Here is a 26,180-nt window from a genome sequence, read left to right on the forward strand (position 1 = left end):
AGGCACACATTTAACCCTTTAATCACCTTAGATGTTAATCCCACCCAAGTCAGTGTCATTAGTACAGTGAATATCACTGAATTAGTGTCACTGGTGATGTCAGGGTCAGTCAGTTCTCCCCCAGTGTCAGACTGCCATTATAAGTCGCTGATCACAACCCATTAGTAGATGGAGAGATAGATATACATACACACATACGTTGATATTTATTTTTCATGTAACTGAAAACATTTTTACCAAAATTTAGGAAGAAATTCGATTTTTTTATTGGATAGGTTTTATTGCAAAAACTTTTTTTTTTATTCAAAAAATTCTCGTTTAGATCTCAAAAATGTGTGAAAAAAAAAAACGATGTAGACTTTTTTTTTTTGGGTACAGTCAATGCACAATTGCCAGTTAAAGTAGTGCAGTGCTGAAAAGCAAAAAATGGCCTGGTCATGACTGGGGAAAAATTCTTCTGGAGCTGAAATGGTATCAGGTGGTAAACCATGAAAATGAGTCCAGCAAATACCATCAACAAAGCCAATCAAGGCAATCTATTGTTGGGGGTGAAGCTATAAAATACATTTTGTTTAATGTGCAAGTTCACCTTTCACCCCTCTCTCCATTCCACCCGTCCTATTGTACCAGTGTCCTGCGATCCCTCACTGTCAAGCACCAGGATGCCGCTTCACCAGTCCAGGTATTTGAAATCCCTGTGGCTTATTCTCTTATCCGTACCTCTCAGCGTGTATGAACAAGTGCCATTCTAATTGGTCAGCACAGTAACATGGATGGCGCTTGACTGGTCAGAATCTGTCTAGCTGGTCCTGTCTGCACTGCAAGGAGAGAGAAAGCAGGACTTCATATACTCGAACCGGTGAAGCAGCATTCCGGTACCTGACAGCGGGGGAAATCACATGACATGGGGAGGGAGCCCAATGTAAGCGCACCTTTTAGACTTACTGTAAAGGTGAAATATCCCTTTAAAGTAAGGCTATAGAAGGACTGTCAATGTTTTTAACAGGCTACTGGAGTACAATGAAGACCATGAGCAGTATCTTTAGGTGAACAGGAGCTCCCTAAAATCTTTTTCATGTGCTTTTTTCAGTGCCTTATAACCTCTTAGGCTAGCCTACCTCTACGGGTCCTAAAGGCGAAAATAAAGGGATGGAGAGGAGAAAGTTGGGCTAGATTTCCATCCTAGAGAGAAAAGGTAAAGATATGTGCAGGTACTGCTTGGTGTCAGCACTGTACTGCCACAGCCTGTTGAGTAACCACAACTGGTAATGCTATGCCTGCTTGAAGGATATTTTCATAATTTGGAACAAATGTTATTGACTTAGAAAATGACAGGATTTCCATAATTTAATTTTTTATTTTTTTTAAATTGATGTAAAAATGTTGAAACCCCAAAATTATTATTAGACACCTACCTGTCTGATAGTAGGATTCAGCCACAGATTGCTGAGGCTGAGCAGCTGCCGCTACAGCTGCTGCAGTTGCTGTTGGCTGCTGGTAGTAAGTCTTGTTGTCATATGCTACAGCAGGAGCTGTGGACCTGACGTAGGAGTACGAGTCCTGGTAAAAGTTTTAGCAAGGTTACCAACTAAGGAAATACAGCATTGGTACAAGCACAAGATCTAACAAATACAACATTATTATTTTATCAGTATAGAACTGGATCCAACATCTGTAAAATACTACTGAACATTGTATATGCATTAAGAAAAATGTATTGGTATACTTAACGGGACAATCCCCTTAGACCCACTTAGGGTTACTGTAGCACAGAAGATGTGGGCCGCATTTTACAGATGGACCTTGGTGCTGTAGTGTGGATTTACATATAGCTGGATAAATGTATACAACAAAGCCCTCATTTTTTTTAATGTGGATATAGTTTAGTTTTATTTTCTGACTAGCTAGACTGAAGTTTTTTCTTACTGTTAAACAGAGACCTGAGCAAAAAAAACAAACAGTTCTCTGACTAGGAACATATGTCGCAATTCAAATCAAACAGGAAGCCTCATTTAACACAAAATCTTCAAGGGGTCACACCTAGATTACAAATGTTACAGTAACAACTACATTTTATATTGTTTCCCAGAGAAATATATTTCTGAAACCGGTCCATAAAAAAAAAATAGTCGCAAGTTTTTCTTCTTGGGGAAAAAAAAAAAAAAAAAGTAAACAAAACCTTGCAGAAGTTACCTGGTAATTCTGTGTTGTGACTGGAGGTGGAGGCGGAGGAGCTTCTTGTTGTCGTTGAGTGTAGCCGTAATCTGTCGCTGTATGACCTGTTGGGTAGCCCCCGTAAGCTGCTGCAGTCGCAGCAGCTGCCACAGCAACGGGAGCGGGCCGAGCTACAACTGTGGCCGCTGCTGGAGCGTAGGCTGCTGTCACAGTGTGAGCCGCCACTGGAGCCTGATGAACAGTATAGCTACCCACAGTGGTTGGATGCGAATAGGCTACTCCTGAGGCTGGTTGCTGGCTGAAAGTAAAAAAGTGGAAGCAAAGGTTAGGCATTAAATTTATGGTTACCATGCGTGAAGAGCTACCCTACTGGTCAAGGTGTAGCTCTAAGGGAAAGGAAAAGATTTTACCTAGGGGCAAGAAACATTTGGACACTGAATTTTGCCTAAGGTGGGGGCCTCCCATAAAAAAAGAAAATATACAATAGGTAAAGAATCATCCCCCTTTTAGGTGTTAATAAACCCACAACAGTAAAATCAGTGTGTATATGTAGTAAAGCATATAACAAGGGTTAATCCTCTGCATTATGTAAAAAGGCTGCTTGATTCTGTATGCAGTTCCTCTTCTAGCATTGTCCCCATAACATGTCCGGTTAATACAGTTACTGGAGTGAGGCTACACATGCTCAGTTTGGAGTGAATTGCTACAGTTTTTTTTTTTTTGGGAGGGTGCATGTGATCAGTACAGGGCCAATCAGCACTGTCCAGGGTCAGGGGTCCTACATCCTGATAGGACAGCTAGTGCAGTATGAAAACTCCTCTTACAAGCCTTAACCAGACACTGGTTTGTTTAACCACCTCAATACCGGCCCATAGTACATATACGTCCTGAGTTTAAAGCTAAATACCGGTGTTATGGCAGCAGATAGCTGCCATAACCCTGGTATTTTTTTAAACTGCAGGCGATGGGCTTTCTGATAAGGGTGGTCCCAGCAGCGGATTCGCCGCGAGATCACCCTCCGGGATGGCGGAAGGGGTGCCCCCCCTCCCGCCGCGTCCCGGTCCTTTTCCCTGCTTACCGGACCCGCCGGCAGCGGGGAAAACGATCGGGTCCCGGATCCTCACAGACAGGATGTCGAGTGAGGGCAAGCTTGCCCTCACTTGACTCTATTGTCTTGGAGGACTGGAGCGATGGCAAACATCGTTGCCGAGCAACCGACTTAAAGGTCCCTTTTTTTTTTTCCTTTCCATCTTTATTAGTGTACTTGTGAGATCTGAGGACTTTTTGACCCCAGATCTCACAAAAAAGAGGTCCTGTCGTGCCTATTTCTATTACAAGGAATGTTCCTTGTATTAGAAATAAAAATGATCAATTTTTTTTTTTTTTTTTTTTTTTTTTTAAACGGTGTAAAAAAAATAAATAAAATACTAAAAAAAAAAAAAAAAAAAATTAAAGCGTCCTGTCCCCGTGAGCTCGCGCGCAGAAGCGAGCGCACACGGAAACCCCGCCCACATATGTAAACGGTGTTTAAACCACACGTGAGGTATCGCCGCGATCGTTGGAGCGAGAGCAATAATTTGAGCCCTAGACCTTCTCTGTAACTCTAAGAGGGCAACCTGTAGAAATTTTTAAAGTGTCGCCTATGGGGATTTTTAAGTACCAAAGTTCGTCGCCATTCCGTGAGCGTGCGCAATTTTGAAGCATGACATGTTGGGTATCTATTTACTCGGCGTAACATTATGGAAAAAAATTGGGCTAACTTTACTGGATTCTTATTTTTTAATTCAAAAAGTGATTTTTTTCTAAAAAAAATTGCGTTTGGAAGACTGCTGCGCAAATACGGTGTGATAAACAAATATTACAATAATCTCCATTTTATTCTCTAGGGTCTCTGCTAAAAAAAAAATATATAATGTTTGGGGGTTCCAAGTAGTTTTCTAGCAAAGACAACTGATTTTAGCTTATAAACACCAAATGTCAAAAATAGGCCTAGTAGGCAAGTGGTTAAAAATAAAAATATGTCCCACTTACCTGCTCTGTGCAGTTGGTTTTGCACAGAGCAGCCTGGATCCTCCTCTTCTCAGGTCCCTCTTTGGTGCTCCTGGCCCCTCCCTCCTATGTGCTCCTGGCCCCTCCCTCCTATCAAGTGCCTCCACAGCAAGCAGCTTGCTATGGGGGCACCCGAGGGGAACTGCAGAACAGTGTTCGTTCTCACAAGGAGCTGCGGTTCGGCCCCGCCCCTCTCTCCTGATTGGCAGATTTTGACAGTTGCAGGAGCCAATGGTGTCGCTGCTGTCTCTCAGCCAACTGCGTAAAAAAGTACACAAGCGAGAGACCCAGATGGCCAAGGGACTCCTGGACATCGCTGGACGGAGATGGGGCTCAGGCAATTATTAGGGTGCACTGGGGAGGCTGCTACACACAGAAGGTTTTTTTTATCTTAATGTATAGAATGCATTAAGAAAAAAATCCATCTGCCTTTACAACCCCTTTAAGTCTGGGCTCTGACTAAGCCATGCAAGGACATTCACTTTGTTCTTCAACCACCTTGTGGTCATTTTTGCTGTGTGCTTTGGGTTGTCATGTTGGAAGGTAAACCCCCTTCCCCATTGACAACTTTCTGGCAGAGGGCAGCAGAATTTCCTCAATTTTATGGCATTTTGCCCCATCCATTTTTCCCTTCTAACCTGACAAGTGCTCCAGTCCCTGCTGCAGAGAAACCCCCATAACAGGATATTACCACCTCCATGCTTTTATGGTAGGAATGGTATTTGAATGGTGAGTTGTATTGGATTTCCGCCAGATACATCGTTTGGTGTTGAGGCCAAATAATTCAATTTTAGTCTTCTGACCATAACACCTTTCCATGTGGCCTCAGAACCTCCAAGGTGTGTGTTGATAAAGGACGACGGCATGTAGATTTTCTTAAGTGGCTTTTTACTTGCAACTCTCCCATACAAGCAACCACATTTGTGGCGAAGTTGTGATATTGTTGTCACATGCACACAATGACCAGTCTTTGGGATAAATTCCTGCAACTGCTTCAAAGTTGCTCTAGGCCTCTTGGTAGCCTCTCTGACCAGTTCCCTCCCATCTCTTTCATCCAGTTTGGAGCTTCATCCTGATCCAAGGAGGGTCTGTGTTGTACCAAATACCTTTCACTTAATAGACTTCACTGTGCTTCTAGGCATTAAAAAAAGCCTTTGAAATGGTTTTGTATCCATCTCCTGACTTGTGCCGCCCACTTGATCACGGAGAGCCCGGTGACAGTTCCTTGCCACTCACAGTTAAAGGTTTGCTTCAGCTGCACTACCAAGGACAAATGCTCCAGGAAAGCTTTTTTTCATGCTGAGCCAATCAAAATGACCACAGCTGATCACAGTTTAAAGTCAAATGGCTTTGTGTGCCATTGAGAAGATGATTAGCTACACCTGATTGAGTTTACAAGTCTTTTTTTTTTTTTTTTAAGGAGGGGTGTGATCATTTTTCCAACTTGGATTCTGTTTTTGAATTCTTTCCTTTCTGACATGTTGGGGTTACAACTTTCATTTGTATTGAATTAGTTGCACTGGGTAAAAACATCTGGATAAAACAAAAACTGTCTTCATTTCAGGCTGCAAAGCAACAAAACGCGATTTTAAGGGGGGTGATTTTTTTTTCTATTCCCACTGTATGTATTACTGCACTTACAGTTTTCACTTAGTCCCCCTGCAAAATCCTACATTTACCAACTGAAACCCGACAAAAAAAAAAAACACAAAAATTCAGCTTCCTGCTGATAGGATGGCAACAATGCTGCACTGCACCTGGATTCAGGACAGAGTTGCCACTTTCATGTAATGGGGTAGGGGGTGTGGCTATCTGCATTGTCATTGCAGATTTAAAAGTCAGCATCTTGGAAATCTGCACTTGGCCATACCCCAGTGCTGCTATCTACTTTTCTAGATTGGCATCCCTGCCTCTGCTGAAGGGCCACTCTTCACTCCATCATGAATACTGCTGCCAGACTCATCTACCTTATCAACCCCTCAGTGTGCCACCCCTCTCTGCCAATCCCTCCATTGGCTTCCAATTGCCCAGCAAATTAAATTCAGAATACTAACATTTACAGCCATTCACAACTCTTCTCAGAGCTACACCACTAATCCCATTTCTAAATAGCACCCAAACCAGCCTCTACTCCATTCCAAGACCCGCTCTTAAGCGCTCGTCTCTTCCTCCCATGCTCATCTCCTGGACTTCTCCAGGGCCTCTCCAATCCTCTAGCACTCTACTTCAACCTGTTTGGCGATCTTCTACTCTGGCCACCTTTAAGCGATCCCTGAATACTCCTATTTAGAGAAGCCTATTACATCTCCAACTGAACTATCAATCTTTTCCATCAGCTCACAAGCCCCCCCCCCCCCCCCCCATTATTGCCTTTTGTACAACTTGCCCCACCCTGTTAGATTGCTAGCTCTTATGAGCAGGGCCCGCTTAACCCCCTTTTATTTTATTGTGTTGTAAATGTACTGTCTTACTTTAGATTGTTAAGAGCTGTGCAGAGTGTTGGGTGCTATATAAATCCTGAACTATAATAACCTCCCAATGTACACTGCAGTGTCTGGGAAAGGGAGTGCGAGACACAAATTAAAGGACTTGGCTCAGTCATGGAAGGTAACGCAAGTATTGGTGAACTTTATGTGGCTTATACATTACATGCTAACTGCTTTTAGTACATGTGTAAATGTTATGCAGGAACCTTCAAATTTCTTTGGCCATGTTGGCCAAACTTCCACTTGACTGGAAAATTATTCCAAGGTGTTTTAAAACAGCTATTGTGGTACACAACACAATTTTAATGAACAGTCTGGTATATGTGAAAGAAAGACATTAAAAGTAATCAAGTCATAAGAGAAACAAATGCTGCCATTGGAAATCTCTCCTTGAAGTGCAAGCTACCTGGCCGTCTGGTTGACCATTTTGCTTCAATCCTTTGAATAAGATCTGAACAAGTACATAAATAAGAACTGCTAGGCTCCTAATCTGTGCACTTGTTTTTGGGCAGTGACTCAAAGTACTGAAGGCAGTGGTTCTGCATAAAATAATTTTCAGCATGTCAGCAGTCACCATACTACTTTTACAACAAAATTTACCTTAAAGCGGAGTTCCACCCATTTTAATAAGTTTAGATGCATGTAATCCCTTTAAAAATACTTTTACCAATGAAAACGATTTTTTGCAAGGAAATACATTTTTTTCTTCTTCATCTTATTCATCCGCACTTCCGGGTCCGGTCGCCTATAGGCGATTACGTCACTCGGCGATGTATCCCAGCAGCCCTTGTGAATCGCCTAGTGACGAAACCAGCTGTACTCCGATGTATTGGATTGAGTCCGTGCTCCGCCCCGCCTCCTCTCAGTGAGCTCTACGGGATGTAATGCTTTCAGTCCACACTCAGAGGCGGCGGGGTGGAGGTGGGGCGGAGCGGAGCGCAGACTCAAAGCAATACATCCCGTGGAGCTGGCGCAATAATGCAAGTGTTTTTAAAGGGGATTACGTACATCTAAACTTATTAAAAATAGGTGAACTCCACTTTAAAGTGTTACTAAACCCAGGCAGGACCCTGCATTCACTACATCTGGTCTCCCACAGTACATAGAGCATGGAAATGCAATTATTTTAGTAAATATAAACTGCTTAATGCCTTTTCTCATCAGCAGTAAATAGCAGTCTTGTGACCTCTATCAGAGTCCAGCTGAGCACTGGTTAAAGCTTGTAGGAGGAGTTTACATTCTCCTCCGACAGTCCTATAGGGATGCAGGACCCCTCAACCTCTGTCTGGACAGTGCTGATTACATGCACCCTCTCAAAAAAAAAAAAAAAAACCCTAGCAATACACCGAACTGAGCATGTGCATAGTGTCCAAGGCTCTGTACTATCAGGAGACAGCAGAAAATGGAGGATCAAAAACAGACTTAACACAATACAGAGGATTACTACTTTAAGTTCCACAACGAGTAAAACAAGCATGCTTTACTGCATATACATTTTACTGATGTGGACTTAAACATGTGAAGATGTGTACAGTATCTCACAAAAGTGAGTACACCCCTCACATTTTTGTAAATATTTTATTATATCTTTTCATGTGACAACACTGAAGAAATGACACCTTGCTACAATGTAAAGTAGTGAGTGTACAGCTTGTATAACCGTGTAAATTTGCTGTCCCCCGCAAAATAACTCAATACCTAGTCATTGTCTAAACCGCTGGGAACAAAAGCGAGTACACCCCTAAATGAAAATGTCCAAATTAGCCATTTACCCTTCCCGGTGTCATGCGACTTATTAGTGTTACAAGGTCTCAGGTGTGAATGGGGAGCAGGTGTGTTAAATTTGGCGTTATCACTCTCACTCTCGCATACTGGTCACTGGAGGTTCAACATTGCACCTCATGGCAAAGAACTCTGAGGATCTGAAAAAAAGAATTGCTGCTCTACATAAAGATGGCCTAGGCTATTAGAAGATTGGCAAGAGCCTGAAACTGAGCTGCAGCACAGTGGCCAAGACCAACAAAAAGCAGTTTAACAGGACAGGTTCCACTCCAAACAGGCCTCACCATGGTCGACCAAAGGCGTTGAGTGCACGTGCTCAGCGTCATATCCAGAGGTTGTCTTTGGGAAATCGATGTATGAGTGCTGCCAGCATTGCTGCAGAGGTTGAAGGGGGGGGGGGTCAGCCTGTCAGACACTACGTCGCATACTGCATCAAATTGGTCTGCATGGCTGTCGTCCCAGAAGGAAGCCTCTTCCAAAGATAATGCACAAGAAAGCCCGCAAACAGTTTGCTGAAGACAAGCGGACTAAGGACATGGATTACTGGAACCATGTCCTGTGGTCTGATGAGACCAAAATAAACTCATTTGGTTCAGATGGTGTCAAACGTGTGTGGCGTCAACCAGGTGAGGAGTACAAAGACAAGTGTGTCTTGCCTACAATCAAGCATGGCGGTGGGAGTGTCATGGTCTGGGGCTCCATGAGTGCTGCCAACACTGGGGAGCTACAACTCATTAAGGGAACAATGAAAGCCAACATGTACTGTGACATACTGAGGCAGAGCATGATGCCCTCCCTTTGGGCACTGGGCCGTAGGGCAGTATTCCAACATGATACCGACCCCAAACACACCTCCAAGACGACCACTGCCTTGCTAAGAAGCTGAGGATAAAGGTAATGGACTGGACAAACATGTCTCCAGACTTAAACCCTGTTTAGCATCTGTGGGGCATCCTCAAAAGCAAGGTGGAGGAGCGCAAGGTCTCAAACATCCACCAGCTCCGTGATGTCGTCATGGAGGAGTGGAAGAGGGCTCCTGTGACAACCTGTGAAGCTCTGGTGAACTGTGCTCAAGAGGGTTAAGGCAGTTCTGGAAAGAATGGTGGCAACAAAAACTATTGACACTTTGGGCCCTATTTGAACATTTTACCTCCCTTTTGTTCCCAGCGGTTTATACATTAATGGCTGTGTGTTGAATTATTTTGAGGGGACAGCAAATTTACACCGTTACACAAGCTATACACTCACTACTTTACATTGTAGCAAAGTGTCATTTCTTCAGTGTCACATGAAAAGATAAAAAGATATAATAAAATATTCAGAAAAATGTGAAGGGTGTAATCACTTTTTTTGAGATACTGTAACTCGCCGTGTTTGGAGGAGCAGGAATGCTGCCCATGGCCCCAATAACACCATCTCCACCGTCAAACATTATGCTTTGGGGGTGTCTCTCTGCTAAAGGACAACTTCATCGCATGAAAGACGATGGACAGGGCCATGTACCGTCAATTCTTGGGTGAGAACCACATTCCCCAAGCCAGGGCATCGAAAATTGGTCGTGGATGGGTATTCCAGCATGACAATGACCCAAAAAACACAGCCAAGGCAAAGGAGTGGCTCAAGAAGAAGCACATTAATGTCCTGGAGTGGCCTAGCCAGTCTCAAGAACTTAATTCAATATAAAATATGTGGAGGGAGCTGAAGCGTCGAGTTACCAAACGTCAGTCTCAATACCTTAATGACAGAGGAGTGTTACAAAATCTCTCCTGAGATGTGGGCAAATCTGATGGCCAACTACAAGAAACGTCTGACCATTGCGCTTGCCAACTAGGGTTTTGACACCAAGTACTAGGTCATGTTTTGTGAACGGGTCAAATAATTTCACTCATTAAAATGCAAATCAATTTATAAAACTTTTTTGAAATGCGTTTTTCTGGACATTTGTGGTTGTTCTGCCTCTTACTGTTAAAATAAACCTACCATTAAAGTTATAGACTGACCATTTCTTTGTCAGTGGGCAGATGAAGAAAGATTTAACACGATCTGCACTTCTGAAAAGGTGTAGAAAAGGGAGCAGCAGATATACAAGTAAAACTTATGTAGGAGGATTTGTTTCATCTCTGTATCATCTGAGGCTGTTCACTTCGGGTTTATGTCCACTTTACGTGTAAAACGCTTTGAACTAAACTGTACAGGTTAACTGTGCAAATGACACCTTCACCCCCCCTCCTCTGTTGCCTCATAATATCTAAGCACAGACTGGTCATAGCCTGAAAAGTAATGTATTGGCTTAGAAGCTAAGGTCACAGTCACATTGCCGAGGACCAGGCTCTTCTAGGACAATCCTTTTTTTAGCAAACATGTTCCCCTCGCTTCAGCAACAACATGCTGTGCTAGTGATCTTGTTTGCAAAGAAGAAGAAGATAAAGAATTATGCACGCCAAAAAAACTACAATACATATTATGCACACACTTACCTGTACTGAGCTGCAGCACCATGAGTAAAGCCAAAGTAGTTGCCAGTAGCCATTTTGGCCTCTTCACCAAGCCGGCTGGGCACTGACAGAAGAAAAAAAAAAAAAATAGTAAGGACTGATTGATCATGCAAAACTTATTTTTAAACCTTTACATTTTTCAGGAATTTATTATAAGATAGATTTAAGAAATCAAAAAGATGACAACTATTTATTCATGACTTAAAACGCATTTAAAGCCTCAATGCGTTTGGTCTTAACTCCCACTCTTAATGACACTTTAAATAGTTTGTTTGGGCCAGGTTAGCCCAAAAGAACCATTTGCTGCACTAACAGGTGCACACTGTATAAACTGTATGTATACAGTGCTATGTTCCTGCAGTAGAACGAGAAGTTCCCGAATCTTTGCATTCTTTGAATGAATACAAAGCTTCCTCGGACTGGCTGAGGCAATAGGATGACATTACACTCCACTTCAGCCAATCAGAGGGAGCTATGCATTCATAGGCTACAAAAGCTTCCCCTGAATAGCCAAGCATCACTTAGCGTATTTTGTTCCGGGTGTGGGATTGCAAGTCCTCGTCCTAGAACACAGTGCAGTATACTACATGTAGCTAAACCTACATAGAGTTAATATAGTGCCTCTCAGCAAGCACAACCGGGCCAGTTTGGCTCAAACTACTCAAAAGGGACATTCAATATGGAGTCAGGCTTTAACATTAGATTCATGTTTTTTATAATAAGCAACAATGTAAAAGCACAAGAAACAAAAAAAAAAATGGCATGCAAGATAAAAATGCCCAGAGAAACATAAAATGTAAATCTGTCACAGATTTGGGGACATCAAAACAGAGCACATCCACAGATATAGGCAGCTGATGTTATAGGAAAAATCCTGACCTTTCCCAGTAAACTCCACACTGGTCAAAACTGGTTTTGGAGAACTGAGGAGGGATAGAACCTGTGTCATTTTTTAAAGGGTTATTCCCTTATTTCCTGTGAGGACAGGAAGTGATAGGAAGTCTTCAGCTGGGGACACAAGTACATATTTTTTTTAGTAGAGTAAGAAAAGGGTCAGAACTTCAGACAATGTTATCCTGTCTTTTCTTTCCCCATTCTGGTGATCACACGACTCCTTTGTATAGGAATCACAGGGACAAGAAGGGACTAAAAACACGACTCCCCCTCAAATATATATTTTTCTGTTGCAGTGCATTAAAAAGTTATATTATACTTGTGAAAACATTTTTTTTCTTTTAATTATAAATTTAGATTATAGTTCGAAATCAAAATCAAAGCAACATTCACATAAGCAGCAATTCCCTCAATTTTCCGTTATATAAACTGTAATTAAACCAACAATATTAAAAAGCACCACCTTAATACTTAACCTCCCTGGCGGTGATCCCGAGCGTGACTCGGGGTTGATTTTTTCTATCAGGAGCGGTAACCCCGAGTCACGCTCGGGGTAGATGTGCAGAGAGCGCAGCGGTGTCTCTTACCTTCTCCTGGCGATCCAGCGATGATCTCTCATTGCTGTGACCGCCAGCCGAGATCCCCGCCACTCCTCCGTCGGTGTGATGACTTCCTAGTTCAGTTCCCTGCAGCAGCAATGCTGCATGGGAGCGGAACTAGGAGGGAAATTCAAAAAAAAAAAAAAAAAAAAACCACGTTGCACAAAACACAAACATACACACATACAAAATATATATATATATATATATATATATATATACACATATACATATACACACACACATATATATATAATAATTCATGCAAAATATATACACACATATATATATATATACACATATATATATAATAATTCATGCAAAATATATACACACATATATATATATATATATATATATATATATATATATATATATATATATATATATATATATATATATATATATATACACACACACACACACACACACACATATTATATATATATATATATATATATATATATATATATATATATATATATATATATATATATATATATATATATATATATATAGCATGAATTATAATCTAATCAATAATATAATTTTATTATATATATTATATATTAAATAATAAAATAATATTATTGATTCGATTATAATTCATGCGTTTGTGTTTCAAATTTATCACATCTGGGATGTCTACTAGACTCTTGTTTTGGTCAGGTTTAAGTCAGTAATTACTAAGAATTGTAGGCCTATAATACACAACGCCAAATTTCCATGAAAAGAATTGTACCGCTTTTGGTATGTAATTCCTGACATAATCATACCGCCAGGGAGGTTAAGAAACATTAAAAAGGAGGATTATAAGTGACACCCTAAATAGAATAGACACAAAAAGAAAGAATTCAAATTTTCTTCTTTTTTACCCTGGCCCCCTGCTGGTTTATGCCATAACGTGATAGGGGCTGAGGGGCTGAACTCCTTGACAAGAACTCGGAACGCTACTACTAACAGAGCATATGCAGCACAGCAAGTTATCAGCTTACTAGATTTCAGGAAACTTTTTTTTCTCACATTTTCAAACAGACAGAACATGTGCAGTGTACATTCTAAAGAAGGTGGTGAGCAGGCAGGGAGATTTAATTTTATTGCAGAAGAGCCTCCTGTTTCTTTTTCACACTAATTAGAGACTTAAAATTCACCTAAACCTCCTTTAGCCCCCGTTCACACCGGTGCAACTTGTCATGCAATTTGACTGTTCCAAATCACATGACAAATCGCACCCAATTGTGAGCAATGGTTCAAAATTGGGGTGATTGACTTTGCGGTTCCCGAACTATTGTTTACAACTTCAGATGCGACTTACATAGATGTCTGTGCATGAAGTCACACAGATATCACGCAAGTGGCACCGGAAATAACACTGACCTGCAGCTTTGAAATCATGCCAATTCAAGTGAAGTAACCCAATTTTAAAGTCGCATTCAGTGTGAACCAGGGCTTATAATCCATCAGGTTAATGTTGGACTTTTTATAATTTCCCATTTCCCTCCTTAGGATGGAAATGGAATCAACGTGGGCTATGTGCATTTTGTTCCTTGTCCAGTCTAACAATAGTATTCATTCCATTCCCTTGACTTGTATTACAGCTATGGAAATCACATTGTTGGAAAAGTTTTGTACCTGTGGCTAAATGTGTCTGGTCACACAGAATAATCTGGAAAATGCTTTTTCTTTAATTTGAAAAAAAAAAAAAAATCCACCTGCAATCAATTTTTCATTAGTTTATTACTGTATTTTTTTAAATCAATTTCCTTTAAATTTATCTTCAACTACATAGTGCAGGGGCCTGCCTGACTGCATTCAAATTGAATGAAAGTGTTTAGGTATGACCTCATTATATGGTTTTGATAAATCTAAAGGAAAATTATAAAGATTCTTTAAAATAAATGGCCAGCCTTAGTTGTGGTCATGTGCAATTCTCTATAAACACAGCAAATCCCATAGCCCATCTCAGGAGGGAGCAAGAGAGGGTGACTACGGAAATTAATGTATCCCCCCCTCTTACATGAAGTGCAATCACAGCATTAAGAAGGGAAAAAAAAAAAAAAGAATCAGAAAATTTGGGAGGCCACCGAGAATAGAAAACTGGACAGACCTTTTGTTTTTATGGTAAAGAATGGGTCAATCCTGCATTTCATATTCCTGATATGCGCCTGCCGTACCATGTACTTGTATGGGGGGGGGGGGGGGGGGAGTCTCCTGTTCTTTGTGTTGCTTCCTTTGTGTGAAATCCCTGGCGTTCCTGCCAGTCCCTCTGCTGTCCTATTAAAAACTGACCACACTAAGCAGGAAAACAGTGTGGTCAGTCCTCCATCTATGCTGGGAACTCAGCCCGCTCTCTTCCAATGATCAGACTTGTGGGGGCAGTGCATTTGTAATATGTTGCACCCTGAACATGGCTGTTAACATGTTACAAAAAAGGTAAACATATCCTTTAACCCTAGCTCCCAAAAATACTGACTGCTGCATTGTCACTGAAGTTGAATACGCTCTATGAGCAGCACCATCTTTGGTATATTGTTAAAGTGAGCACAGCAGAAGATAGGCACCTAAAATGTCTCCTGAAGTACAATGTTCAACAATGTGTTCAATATCAGGAGAAAAAAAAAAAGCCGTAGCAGAAGACGGGTTAGCTGTAGAAGAAAAAAGTACAAAACTGGCAAATGGAGAATTTTAAACTCCTCATATAACAAAAGGATAAGATCAGCTTCCATAACATGTTACACTCGTATCCAGGATCAAACAAGTAACATCTTACTAAACGAGCAGCCCCTAAACCCCCACCAACCCCAAGTCCACACTGTGACAGCGGGCCGAGGATCTTTTCCCCGCAACCGCTGTGAAAAAAAAAAAGAAAAACCCCTCTGCTGTGCGGTGCTCCACCCACTCAGCCGCATCATTCACTCACAGAATTCTCTGAATGGGAGAACTACAACTACTTGTCTCAAGTAGTTTCTCAATGAACTACCAGGGCGCTGAGGAGTGGCTTCAGGTAGTTCATTGATGCTTCCTGTCATTTAGTAACTGCATAGATACACGGACAGTCTTAACAAGCCCAAGATTGCACCTGTGATCTCCTGATTGCAAGTGCAATGCTTTAAAAAATAAATAAATGCACTTTTTTTCTTTAAAAGGTGAACTTATTTATATCCAGTCGGGCTAAGTCCCATCATTTACACCTTAAATAAAATCTGACACCCAGAGATAATCCTTGGACATGCAGCAAGTCACCAATTAGTTTAATCAACATGTCTCTGCTGAGGCGGAATAGCTGTCAGCAGTGTCAAGTTCCCAACTCCACACACCTTTTATGACAGAGCCAGATATTTAAAGTGGACCCACCAGTAAACCACTGCTCAACTCCTCCTTCCAGACAAGAAGTGGTTAAAGGCTTAGTTCACTTTGGGGGGTCTGCAATGTGAAGCTCCGGCAGCCACGTCCTCACCTAGCCTCGGGCTTTCAGTTAGGAAGCGGGAGGAAGTGTCAATGGTCAGAGCACTTGTAGCACATTGAGAACTACAAGCCATCTGTCCCATTGGTAGCTGAGACTTGTAGTTCCTTCATTCACAGATCTCTGAACAAATGAGCTGTGCGGGCAGGGCCTGGTACCATTGCACGGTTTTAAAATGCGACAGCGGCTGCAAGGAACCCCTACCCACTAGCAGGAGGGGGGCTGGAATAATTTACACCCAAAATACATGCGTAACATGTTCTAAAAGGTGAACTTTTCCTTTAACTGATCTACAACCTAATACAGCACTATGTAGCCATGTTGATGCAAAATGAGGGGCATTTTTTTGCCTTAGAGCTGGTTTACATCTCTGATGCATTTTAGGTGATATTATTTAACTTTTTTTAGTAAAGCGCATCAAAGACACAAAACTGGACTTTTTAAACACATTGCACCTTAAACGGACAATTGTGAACACTGCCTTAAAGCGGAGTTCCAGCCTAACACACTCACCTGTCAAACGGTCCAGCGATGCGGCCGCCCGAAGCCTCGCTATTCTCCCTCTCTGCTCTCCGGCATCACTGGTGTGGGCACTCGGCTGTGACAGTTTGTGGCTTCACAGCCGGGTACGCACTGCACATGCGCGAGTTGCGCTACGCGTCGTGATTGGCTGGCAATCTTCTGGGACCTCCGACATGTCCCAGAAGATTGCAGGGAGGGAGGGGGAGAGGAGAACTTCCGCTCAGGGAGCCACGGCGCTCCAAGCGGAAGTGGGAGCGGATACCTGTCAAAACTAGGTACCCGCTCCCCCCCCCCCCCCAAAAAAAAAATTACATGCCACATAGCACTACCTAAAGCGGAAGTTCCAATTTTGGGTGGAACTCCGCTTTAAGTGGCAAAGTAGCACTGCGCACACCCAATGACATAAAATGCTTTTATGTGTTTATAGGAAATTTCTAAATGGAGATCTCCCTTCACAGCAAGTGAGTGACCATACAAAATGTAAGATTTTTTTTTTTTCACGTTTGGGGAGAACAGTCACCAGGAAAAAGAGGGTGAATATCCCCAATAAGGGCACAATAAAAACCTGACAGTTCTAATTAGGAGGTGCACCAAATGGAAATTTTGGTGCCGATACAAAAAACTCAGCATGCACTTGGCCAAAAACCAAAAATGACAGGTTTTTAAAAATATATATTTTTGACTTTAACAAATTATAGTCTCCCATTATTGGCACTTTTAGCGAAATAAAAGCTAAAAAAAAATAAAAAAATGTATCCCTTTAAATTCTATGCTCATCTTCACACTGGTCAGTTGCGCTTTCGTTGGGGTGTTAAAAATCTTGCTTGCTGCATTTTTGGTCAGTTAAAAAAAAAAAATGCACCTCCCCCTTAAAAAGCATTGAAAATGCAACAAGAACACATCAATAAAAGGCACCAGTGTTAAGTTTTTGATGCAGTTTCAGTCACATGACCTGTAAAAACAAAAACCAATAAGCACAGTAAAATCGCAGAAAAATCACGTGCATTTTCAGCACCTTTCTTTTATCGGCAAAATGGGGATAATACAATTTTTAGCCTCCAAATGTTCGGTGCATCTCTAAACAACACCCTATCCAAAACTAAAAAAAAGAAACAAGGACAATAATTGATAATACACCATAGGTAGCCTGCATAAATCCATGCATTATGACTACAAGCCCTGTACTGTATAATTAGGATAAGGTTTTGCACTCAGTTAGGGCTCTTTCACACGGTTCGCCTCCGTAGGCGGATCCATGCTGCTCAGCGGGATCGATCCGTGATCCCCGCTGAGCCGGCGGATGACAGCTCCGTCTCCGCTTGCGGTGCGGAGAGGGAGGTGTCACAGCCCCCGCCTGTCCGCTCTCATCCGATCCCATCCCCAGGACGGATGGAAAATAGGGTTTCCATCCGTCCGGATTTCACTGACAGGATCGGATGTGGATGGCAGCGGGTGTCAGTGGACATGTCACCGCTGACATCCGCTGCTCCATAGGGCTGAATGGGGCATCCGATCAGATCCGCCTAAAAAACTGACAGGCGGATCTGATCGGACCGCCCGTGTGAAAGAGCCCTTACTGTATGTGAATGAAGCCTTAGGCAAAGCTAGGATCAATATGTGAAGAACTGTAAACACTTCTGAAATCCATTCTTGAGAAAGTATTTACAAGTTATGTTTGTATATAGTGCTTTTCATTTAAAAAAGGCTAATTTTCTGCACTTGTTTTAAATGAGGGGTTAGCATGCGTTACACCTCTATAGTCGGCACACACCAGCTTGTCCTCAAAGTACCAAGCAGACTGGATAAAAGAGTATTTCCACTTCTGCAGTCAATTTGAGAAAATCCACTATGTTTGTGACATGTTCCCATTCACACAGCATACCTAAAACAAATTAGAGGTTTATTTGGAACAGACCTCTGGGCAGACTGCAAACTACTATATTATCTGCATAGTTTCTGCTCCCACTGACAAAGAGGGACGTAATGAGCTTTCCCCTCCATAACATACATCAAGGGTGGAATACTCCATTTTAATGCGGGCCGCATGAGAATTATCAATGCCCTCAAAAGCCTGGTTATATCTTTAAGACTAGATGTCCAGAGCTACCCACTGTTCCCTACATCAGATGTCAAGAGTCCCCACCATCCCTTACAACACAAAGCTGCTGATGGGAAGAAGCTAGTGGTATAAATGGAAAGCAGAAAGTGCAGGGTCTGGAGGACGACCAGAGTAGGTCTGGAGTCAGCTGTTCGAGTCTGCAGAAACCAGGGGAGGCGGAGACCAGGGTTTCTGTGGCTACATGGAGAGGGATCTGGTGGTTGAGTTCTGCCCTACTGCTGAGGGCGGGGGGGGTTGGGGGGCAGAGGCCAAACTTTACATGGCTGCAAGGAGAAGTTCTGTACTCCTCTCTGCTGCCAACTGCTGAGACCGGGTGGGGGCAGAGTCAAGGTGGGTGCTACAGCTGCTGGAGAGGTGCGAGGGCCACAAGAAATGGCCTGGTGGGCCATTTTCAGCCTGCAGGCCTCATGTTTGACACGTTTTCTAGATCTTCAACCTTTTGCTAGGACAGTGTTCAAATCTAGTTTACAAATTATAATGAGACCTGCCAGCATGGTACAGACAGGGTAAAACTATGATTACCTCCACAGCACCTTCTAAAATTGCAGAGAAATGAAAGCAAAGCAGGTTTTTTTTTTAGTCCTGGAGTTGTCAGAAAATAACAGGTTAAACCGTAAGTATCGCATTTAAATATTTTTTTAATGTTATGCTATGTGAATGGGAACATGTAACAAATATAAAGGGTTATCCCAAGCGACTGCAAAAGTGGAAATACACATTAAAGTGACCTTCTAAAAACACAAAAGCAAGCCAAAAAGCAGAAGAGATCAGACTTTATACTTACCTGTCTGAGGATCCCATTCGTGAAATCTTTGTTCTCCTGCACAGGAAAGTGGCCTAAATATCTTTGGATCACTTTCTGCTACATTTGATGCCTGCACCCCCCAGTGCACTCTCCGGATTTTCCAGCTGGTCCCCACTTTTCTACAGAACACAGTAGCAATAAAGAGGCCAGAGGGCGTGCCATACCATGGCGGGATGCAGGCATCAGACACAGCCAGAAGTGTTGGGAGTAAATTCCTTGGTTACTTTGTGCAACAAAATTAAGAGGCTACAAAAGGGAGTTAATACAGGCAAGCATGAAATCTTTTACATTTTTTCTAATTTTTAATTCAGCAGCACAATCACTTTAAAGCTAAACTCTGGTCACTTTCTTTGGGGGGTGGAGAGAAGAATACAGTGCCAGTGAAATAATTTACCTCTAATGAAGAGTATCCTATGCCCAGCAGGCTGATGTTTACTCTACAAATCCTTCCTTCAGTGATCCTGGATACTACTAGAGTAGTACTGAGCCAGAGATCCTGTCTCTGCCTTCCCTTCCTTCCCCCCTTGTCCATTCACAAAACTGTCTTTCACTAAATGAAAGGTATTCTGTGAATAGGCAAAATGAAGACCCTGTTCACCTTCCCCTCTATTTCACTGTGTATCCTGAGAAATGAACACAAGGCTTTTTGTGAATAAATGAGGTGAGAGGAATGGTAAAACATGATTCTTTATAGCAGGGGTCTTCAAACTATGGCCCTCCTGTTGTTCAGGAACTACAATTCCCATCATGCCTAGTCATGTCTATGAATGTCAGAGTTTTACAATGCCTCATGGGATGTGTAGGGCCGCAACAGCTGGAGGGCGGTAGTTTGAGGATCCCTGCTTTATAGTCACAGCTTCTCATCCCTGCAGCGTTAAAATGTCACCACTCTGTACAGTACAGGATCACTGAAGGAAGGGTTTGTACAGTAAACAGCAGCCAGTCAGACATGGGATGCAGTTCATTAGGAGGTAAACATGACTGGTGCTGTGCCCCAAAAAAATTTACTAGCGCTCAGTTTTAATTTGGGCCAGTTTAGTGCCGATTTGTTCTTTTCTTCCAAGCGTAGCGACCCTTTACGGTACTCAAAAAATAAAATATTACGTTAAGCATGCGCCAGTCAGATCAGCAATGGCACCACAAGAAAAACATACAAATGCTACTTTCTAACAACTTACAATCTTTCAATTTTAATGGCTTAACTTTAAACAATTTAATAAGAGAGTGAGAAAATGATTAGCATATAGGCAGGGTATGGCCAAGCAATCTGCACAACATAACCTCTAGGTGACCAGCCAAAGGTATTAGTAGATTATGCAGTACAGTGTTGATCAGCGTTCCAGGAAGAGCAGAGTAAGAGGATAGAGGCTCACAGAACACAAACATATAGATTACAACTCAATGACTAAATGATACTTACCATAGGTGAATGAAACTACAGGGCATATAGGAATCATGGGTTCTTCTCTTAGCTGGCGAATCAAACAACTTCAGTTCCTTGTCATAACTCACACATGCAGGTGCAAGTAGTTATGGTTCCCGTGTAAAAGCTGTAAAGAAAGGCACAGACTTTTACTGAAGAGAAACGTGATGCTTTAGGCTGCAAGCTGCTTACTTTAATCTGCTGTCTTATTACTGTCTGCAGGGGCTGGAGAAATCTGTAGATGCAGCTATCCCTTATCAGAGCACAAGAAGGTCACATAGCTCTCAGTTTCAATCAAGAAACCAAATGCTCAGTGTGAAAGCAAATGACAAACAGCTTGCTGCTCTCACTAACCATGCAATCAAAAAACACTGTATTTAAACTGAACACAAAAAGGTTAGACAAGCAAAAGCTCCGACCTAGCAAAACAGAATTAATAATAGGTAAAACCAAGATGTACTAAAGCACAGTGCAAGGACTATTACCAGAAAGGCCTCACAAATAATGCAGGAGTTAAAGTGGAGTCCCACCCATTTTTAATAAATTGGATTACATAGATGTATGTAATCCCCTTTAAAACGACTTTTACCATTGGAAAGTTTTTTTTTTTGCTAGTAAATACCCGATTTTCTGCTTTATTTATCCTCTTCTCACTTCCGGGTCTGGTCGGCGATTACGTCATTCGACGATTCGCAGTGTGTGCTGGGATGGCACGAAATCTCGCATTATTACATAGGAGATGAGCTGCACTGCGTGCTCTGCCCCGCCTCCTCATAGTGAGCTGCATGTAGTGTATTGAGGCCGTGCTCTGCCCCGCCTCCTCTCACTGAGCTCAGTGAGGATTAGGGATGCACCGAAATGAAATTCTTGGCCGAAGCCGAATAATAATAAAATGCTTGGCCGAAGGCCGAATACCGAACGCGGTGTTTCGCATTTTTTAACATAAAATATGCCCATTAGCGTGCCCCTTAACATAAAATATGCTCATCAGAGTGCCCCTTAACATAAAATATGCTCATCAGAGTGCCCCTTAACATAAAATATGCTCATCAGCATGTCCCTTAGCATAAAATAAGGGGCACGCTGATGGGCTCATTTTATGTTAGGGGGCACTCTGATGGGCACATTTTATGTCAGGGGGCACATTTTATGTCAGGGGGCACGCTGATGGGCACATTTTATGTCAGGGGGCACGCTGATGGGCACATTTTATGTTAGGGGGCACTCTGATGGGCAAAACAAAACATTTAAATCAGCATTGCTCTTAACATAAAATATGCCCATTAGCGTGCCCCTTAAAATGAAATATGCCCATCAGAGTGCCCCTTAACATAAAATATGCTCATCAGCATGTCCCTTAGCATAAAATAAGGGGCACGCTGATGGCCACATTTTATGTCAAGGGGCACTTTATAGGGCACTGTGGCAACAACATATGGCAGTCTGCACACTAATGCTTGTGCAGCTGCCAGCAACTGTATTCTTCTCTCCCAAATGTGCTCAGCTGCACATCACATACCTCTATAACTGCAGCCAGAGCCAAATGCCGCGAACAGGGGGGGCGGGGCGTGGACCAAGTGTGAAGGAGCCGCCAGTCAGGAGCAGGGGGCGGGACGCGCGCGTGATGTCACACCCCCCTACGCGGCCGGACAGGACACCAGCGGGAAGGGAGCCGCGGTCAGGGCGGAAGCTACAGAGAATGCATACATATGAGAGGGTTACTGCAGAGGACATAATAGAGGACCGCGAGCCGCAATGAGGTGAGAGACATTGTTCGGCTTAAATTATTCGGCCTTTTGATTTATTCGGCCGAACACCGAAAGTGCCATTTTCCCTATTTTCGGCCGAATAATGTTCGGCCGCCGATTATTCGGTGCATCCCTAGTGAGGATATAATGCTTTCAGTCCTCGCTCACTGAGAGGAGGCGGGGCGGAGCACGGCCTCAATACAATGCATACATACAGCTCACTGAGAGGAGGCGGGCAGAGCACGGCCTCAATACACTACATACATACAGCTCACTGAGAGGAGGCGGGGCAGAACACACAGTACAGCTCATCTCCTGTGTAATAATGTGAGATTTCATGCCCTGAGATAAATCCCAGCACACACTGCGAATCGCCGAATGACGCAATCGCCCACAGGACCCGGAAGTGAGAAGGAGAGGATAAATAAAAGCAAAAACTTTCCATTGGTAAAAGTTGTTTTAAAGGGGATTACATACATCTAAAGTGACTAAAATGGGTGGAACTCCACTTTAAGTCTCCTGGTGATTCTATGGGCACCGTGTCAGATACATTGGAAAGCCTTGAGAGAACATGCAAACTCCATGCAGATGGTGCCTTGGCTGGGATAGGCAAAGGATCTCAGTGCTGCAAGTAAGAAGTGCTAACTACTAAATTATTATTATCCTAATATATTGGACTGAACAAGAGAACCAGATGCTTGTACAACTGAACCCTAACGGCCCACTGACACCAGTGACTGCGCATTATGGTGCACATAACTTGCGTCTGCTGGTAAGTGTTGTGCACATGTGCTAAAATGAATTTTTAAATTATATTTTACAGTTTAAATAGAAAAAAAATACAAATTTACATACAAATTATTGCTCAAGAGGCTGGTGTGAAATGACCCTAATACAGTTAAAGTGGTTGTGCAAGGAAAAGGTAATTAAGGCAAAAAAAAAAAAAAACACACACACCTTTTTAAAGTAGCACACCTCTGCACCCCCCACCCCCAAATATTCACCTGAGCCCACTCTCCACCCAGGGCTGTGCACATCTGCAGCAGCTCTTCTCCCCTATCTCAGCTCTAACAAGCTTGGCTGAGAACAGTGGGAATAATTTGTTCCTGCTGTTGTCAGTCACAACCCGAGAGCAGAAAGAGGGGCCAAGCCAGACTGTGTCTGAATAGCCGCTAACAGCTCAGAGTTTGCACGCACAAGTGCCCCCCATAGCAAGCGACTTCCTATGGGGGCACTCGGCATGGAGGGGGAGGAGCCAGGAGCACCGGCAGGGGACCCAGTAAGGGGGGAGGATCAGGGCTGCTCTGTGCAAAACCAAGAGCACAAATGAAATGCTGGGTTGGTCTGCCAATGTGTTAAGGAACCACAGACAATAGATTGTACTTTACAAACTTGACTTTTACTTCCATTTTAAGCTGAATGGGTCCTTTCACAAGGTGATCGTTTATAATCGCTTTAATTGCAGACAATAAAAAAAAAAAAAAAAAAAAAAAGGCACAGGAAACAAATAAAATTAAAATCCTAAATTCAATTACCACATACAGGTATCAGGATTAAAATCATTTTCAGAACAGTAGCCCTTTAAGGGCCCATTCAAATGTGCAGGCTTTGCAAAACACATGTTATCGTCCACAAGTAGGTGTAAATGTGTACCCAATAGCTTTCCTAAATAAAAATTAAACTGCAGAGCATAGGTATGAAACATCCAAATAGCAAAGAATGAGATTTCTACAGCAAATGCATTTTAATGCGCTAGAATTTGTGTTTTGCTGAAGGAAAATAGACAAGTGTGAATAGGCCCCAAGACTGATCTGATACTTTATTGTGTATATTCAATCCTTTCCAACACTGCTGACTCCGCCAAAATAGGAGGAATGGGAGAAGGGCCGTGACTGCTGAGCACTCCACAGCTACAGCAGGCAAAGGTAAAAGGAAGAGCAGAGAGATAGGTTGGTTTAATATGCAAACTTAAACCCGAGTTCCTGGAAAGTGAGGGAGGTAAGAAAAATATAAAGACCTAAACCGATCCATTATAAAAATATTCAAGCTCAGTTCACATTGGCAAGATGTGGGAAACTCTGCAAATCTACTCAGGGTTCCCGCATCGCACCTGACTCACAGGCAGTTCACACTGCCATATGCGAACCGCTGGGAGTGTCAATACAAAGTTAACACCCCCAGATCGGTTCACATATCACATTGTGAACTGTCAATTCTGGCAGGAATCGGATCGCATAGGTGTGAGTGAACATCTATGCAATCCAATTCTGGTGCAGACCAAAAAAGGGTCCTGCATAGGTTTGGTCAAAATGTGATGCAAATTCAGCCATCCAATTAGAGCTGCACAAATCATTGTTAAAGTTGCGATCTCGATTCACCCCCCGAGTTCTTGTACTCGTGCAAATGTTCCAATACTTTTAAGCAGGGCCGAGTTCTGGGGTCCCTCTGACCATTCCAGGCTGTCCAGGGTACCCTCAGACACTGTCCTCTGCCCTCTACTTCTCCCCTACCCTGTGCGGGAGCCCTCTCCTCTTCCTGCACCTCCCAACTACCCTGCACTCCTCACCCCATACTGAATTGTCACAACACTAAAAATACATATAGGTAAATGGTACCAGCAAGTACTTGAGAAAAAGTATTGATACTTATACTCTGTCCATTATCGGTGCATCCCTAGCACATAGCAAACGTTTGTTTCCCATGAGCCTTTGCACTGCAGATCAAAGTAGCCCAAATGATAGTTTGAACAATCCCTAATTGTTACTCTAAAATTTTTAGCCACAACTGCACTATACAACACAGGAAGACACCTATTGGTATATAGGGGGCACTCGTCTGCTCGTATAATGGGAGGGTTTGCACGGCTCAAGATTTAGTTAGTAAGGAGTTAACATGAGCTCATGACATGAATAATGAACACTGGAGACATACAAATAAAACATGCAGTGAGCTGAGCTTATCTCAAGGCTACCAGAAACTGAAACCAACCTCTAAAAGTTCACTACCACCAATTCTGGTGAAAAAAAAAAAAAACTGGTTTATGCTGTCCAGAGTGGGAAAATGGTTCTAATAGATACACAAAATAGAATATTTCATATTTTAAAGAAGCTGTAATAAAGTAGGGAAAGTATACAATAAATTGGCAGTGCTCCCCAGGGCTTATTCTGCACACAATGGTCATGAAAAGACATCTGATGTCACACAAGCAATCCTGTTGCTAAACAAGCACTTTTCCTTATAGGAGTTGCTCTCCTGTAGACATTCCTGGCTAGCCAGAAAGTGACTACATAAGCGCAAAAGCCATTTAGGATTTTTTTTGGGGGGAAAAAAAATAAATAAATAAAAAAACAGATCCCTCTCATCCATGCCACACAGAACGGATGGACAAATTCCCCTGCTGGGCTTCTGCATCTTGGCAGCTGCTACCAGCGGCTCTCAGAATAGCCAAACTGGTTGCATCCACTTGAATGCAAGCTGCTGTTTGGCCCACAATTTTCCATCAGGCTCCTTCAACTTTAACTGCAATCACCGTTTTCCCAGCCGGGAAGGCTCCCCCAGGGAGAACACAAAGAAAGAAAAAAAAAAAATCACATCACATGGGCAGCTTAAAGTTTAGTGCT

General features: G+C 42.6%; 1 protein-coding gene across 3 annotated transcripts in view; it reads right to left on the reverse strand.

Annotated features, from left to right (window-relative positions):
* ZFR (zinc finger RNA binding protein) overlaps positions 1 to 26,180 on the reverse strand; it is a 105,520-nt gene that overhangs the window by 51,910 nt on the left and 27,430 nt on the right. For all 3 annotated transcript variants that reach the window (XM_082251815.1, XM_082251814.1, XM_082251816.1), the window contains exons 2-5: positions 20,810 to 20,939; positions 10,970 to 11,051; positions 2,194 to 2,473; positions 1,416 to 1,560 (exon numbers count right to left, since the gene is read on the reverse strand). In XM_082251815.1, coding sequence (XP_082107941.1) covers positions 1,416 to 1,560; positions 2,194 to 2,473; positions 10,970 to 11,051; positions 20,810 to 20,846 — 544 coding nt within the window. In that variant the 5' untranslated portion in view covers positions 20,847 to 20,939. The remainder of the gene's footprint in view (positions 1 to 1,415; positions 1,561 to 2,193; positions 2,474 to 10,969; positions 11,052 to 20,809; positions 20,940 to 26,180) is intronic.

Source organism: Pelophylax lessonae (assembly GCF_965119305.1).
Source record: "Pelophylax lessonae genome assembly, chromosome: 1".
In the NCBI taxonomy this organism is placed as follows: domain Eukaryota; kingdom Metazoa; phylum Chordata; class Amphibia; order Anura; family Ranidae; genus Pelophylax; species Pelophylax lessonae.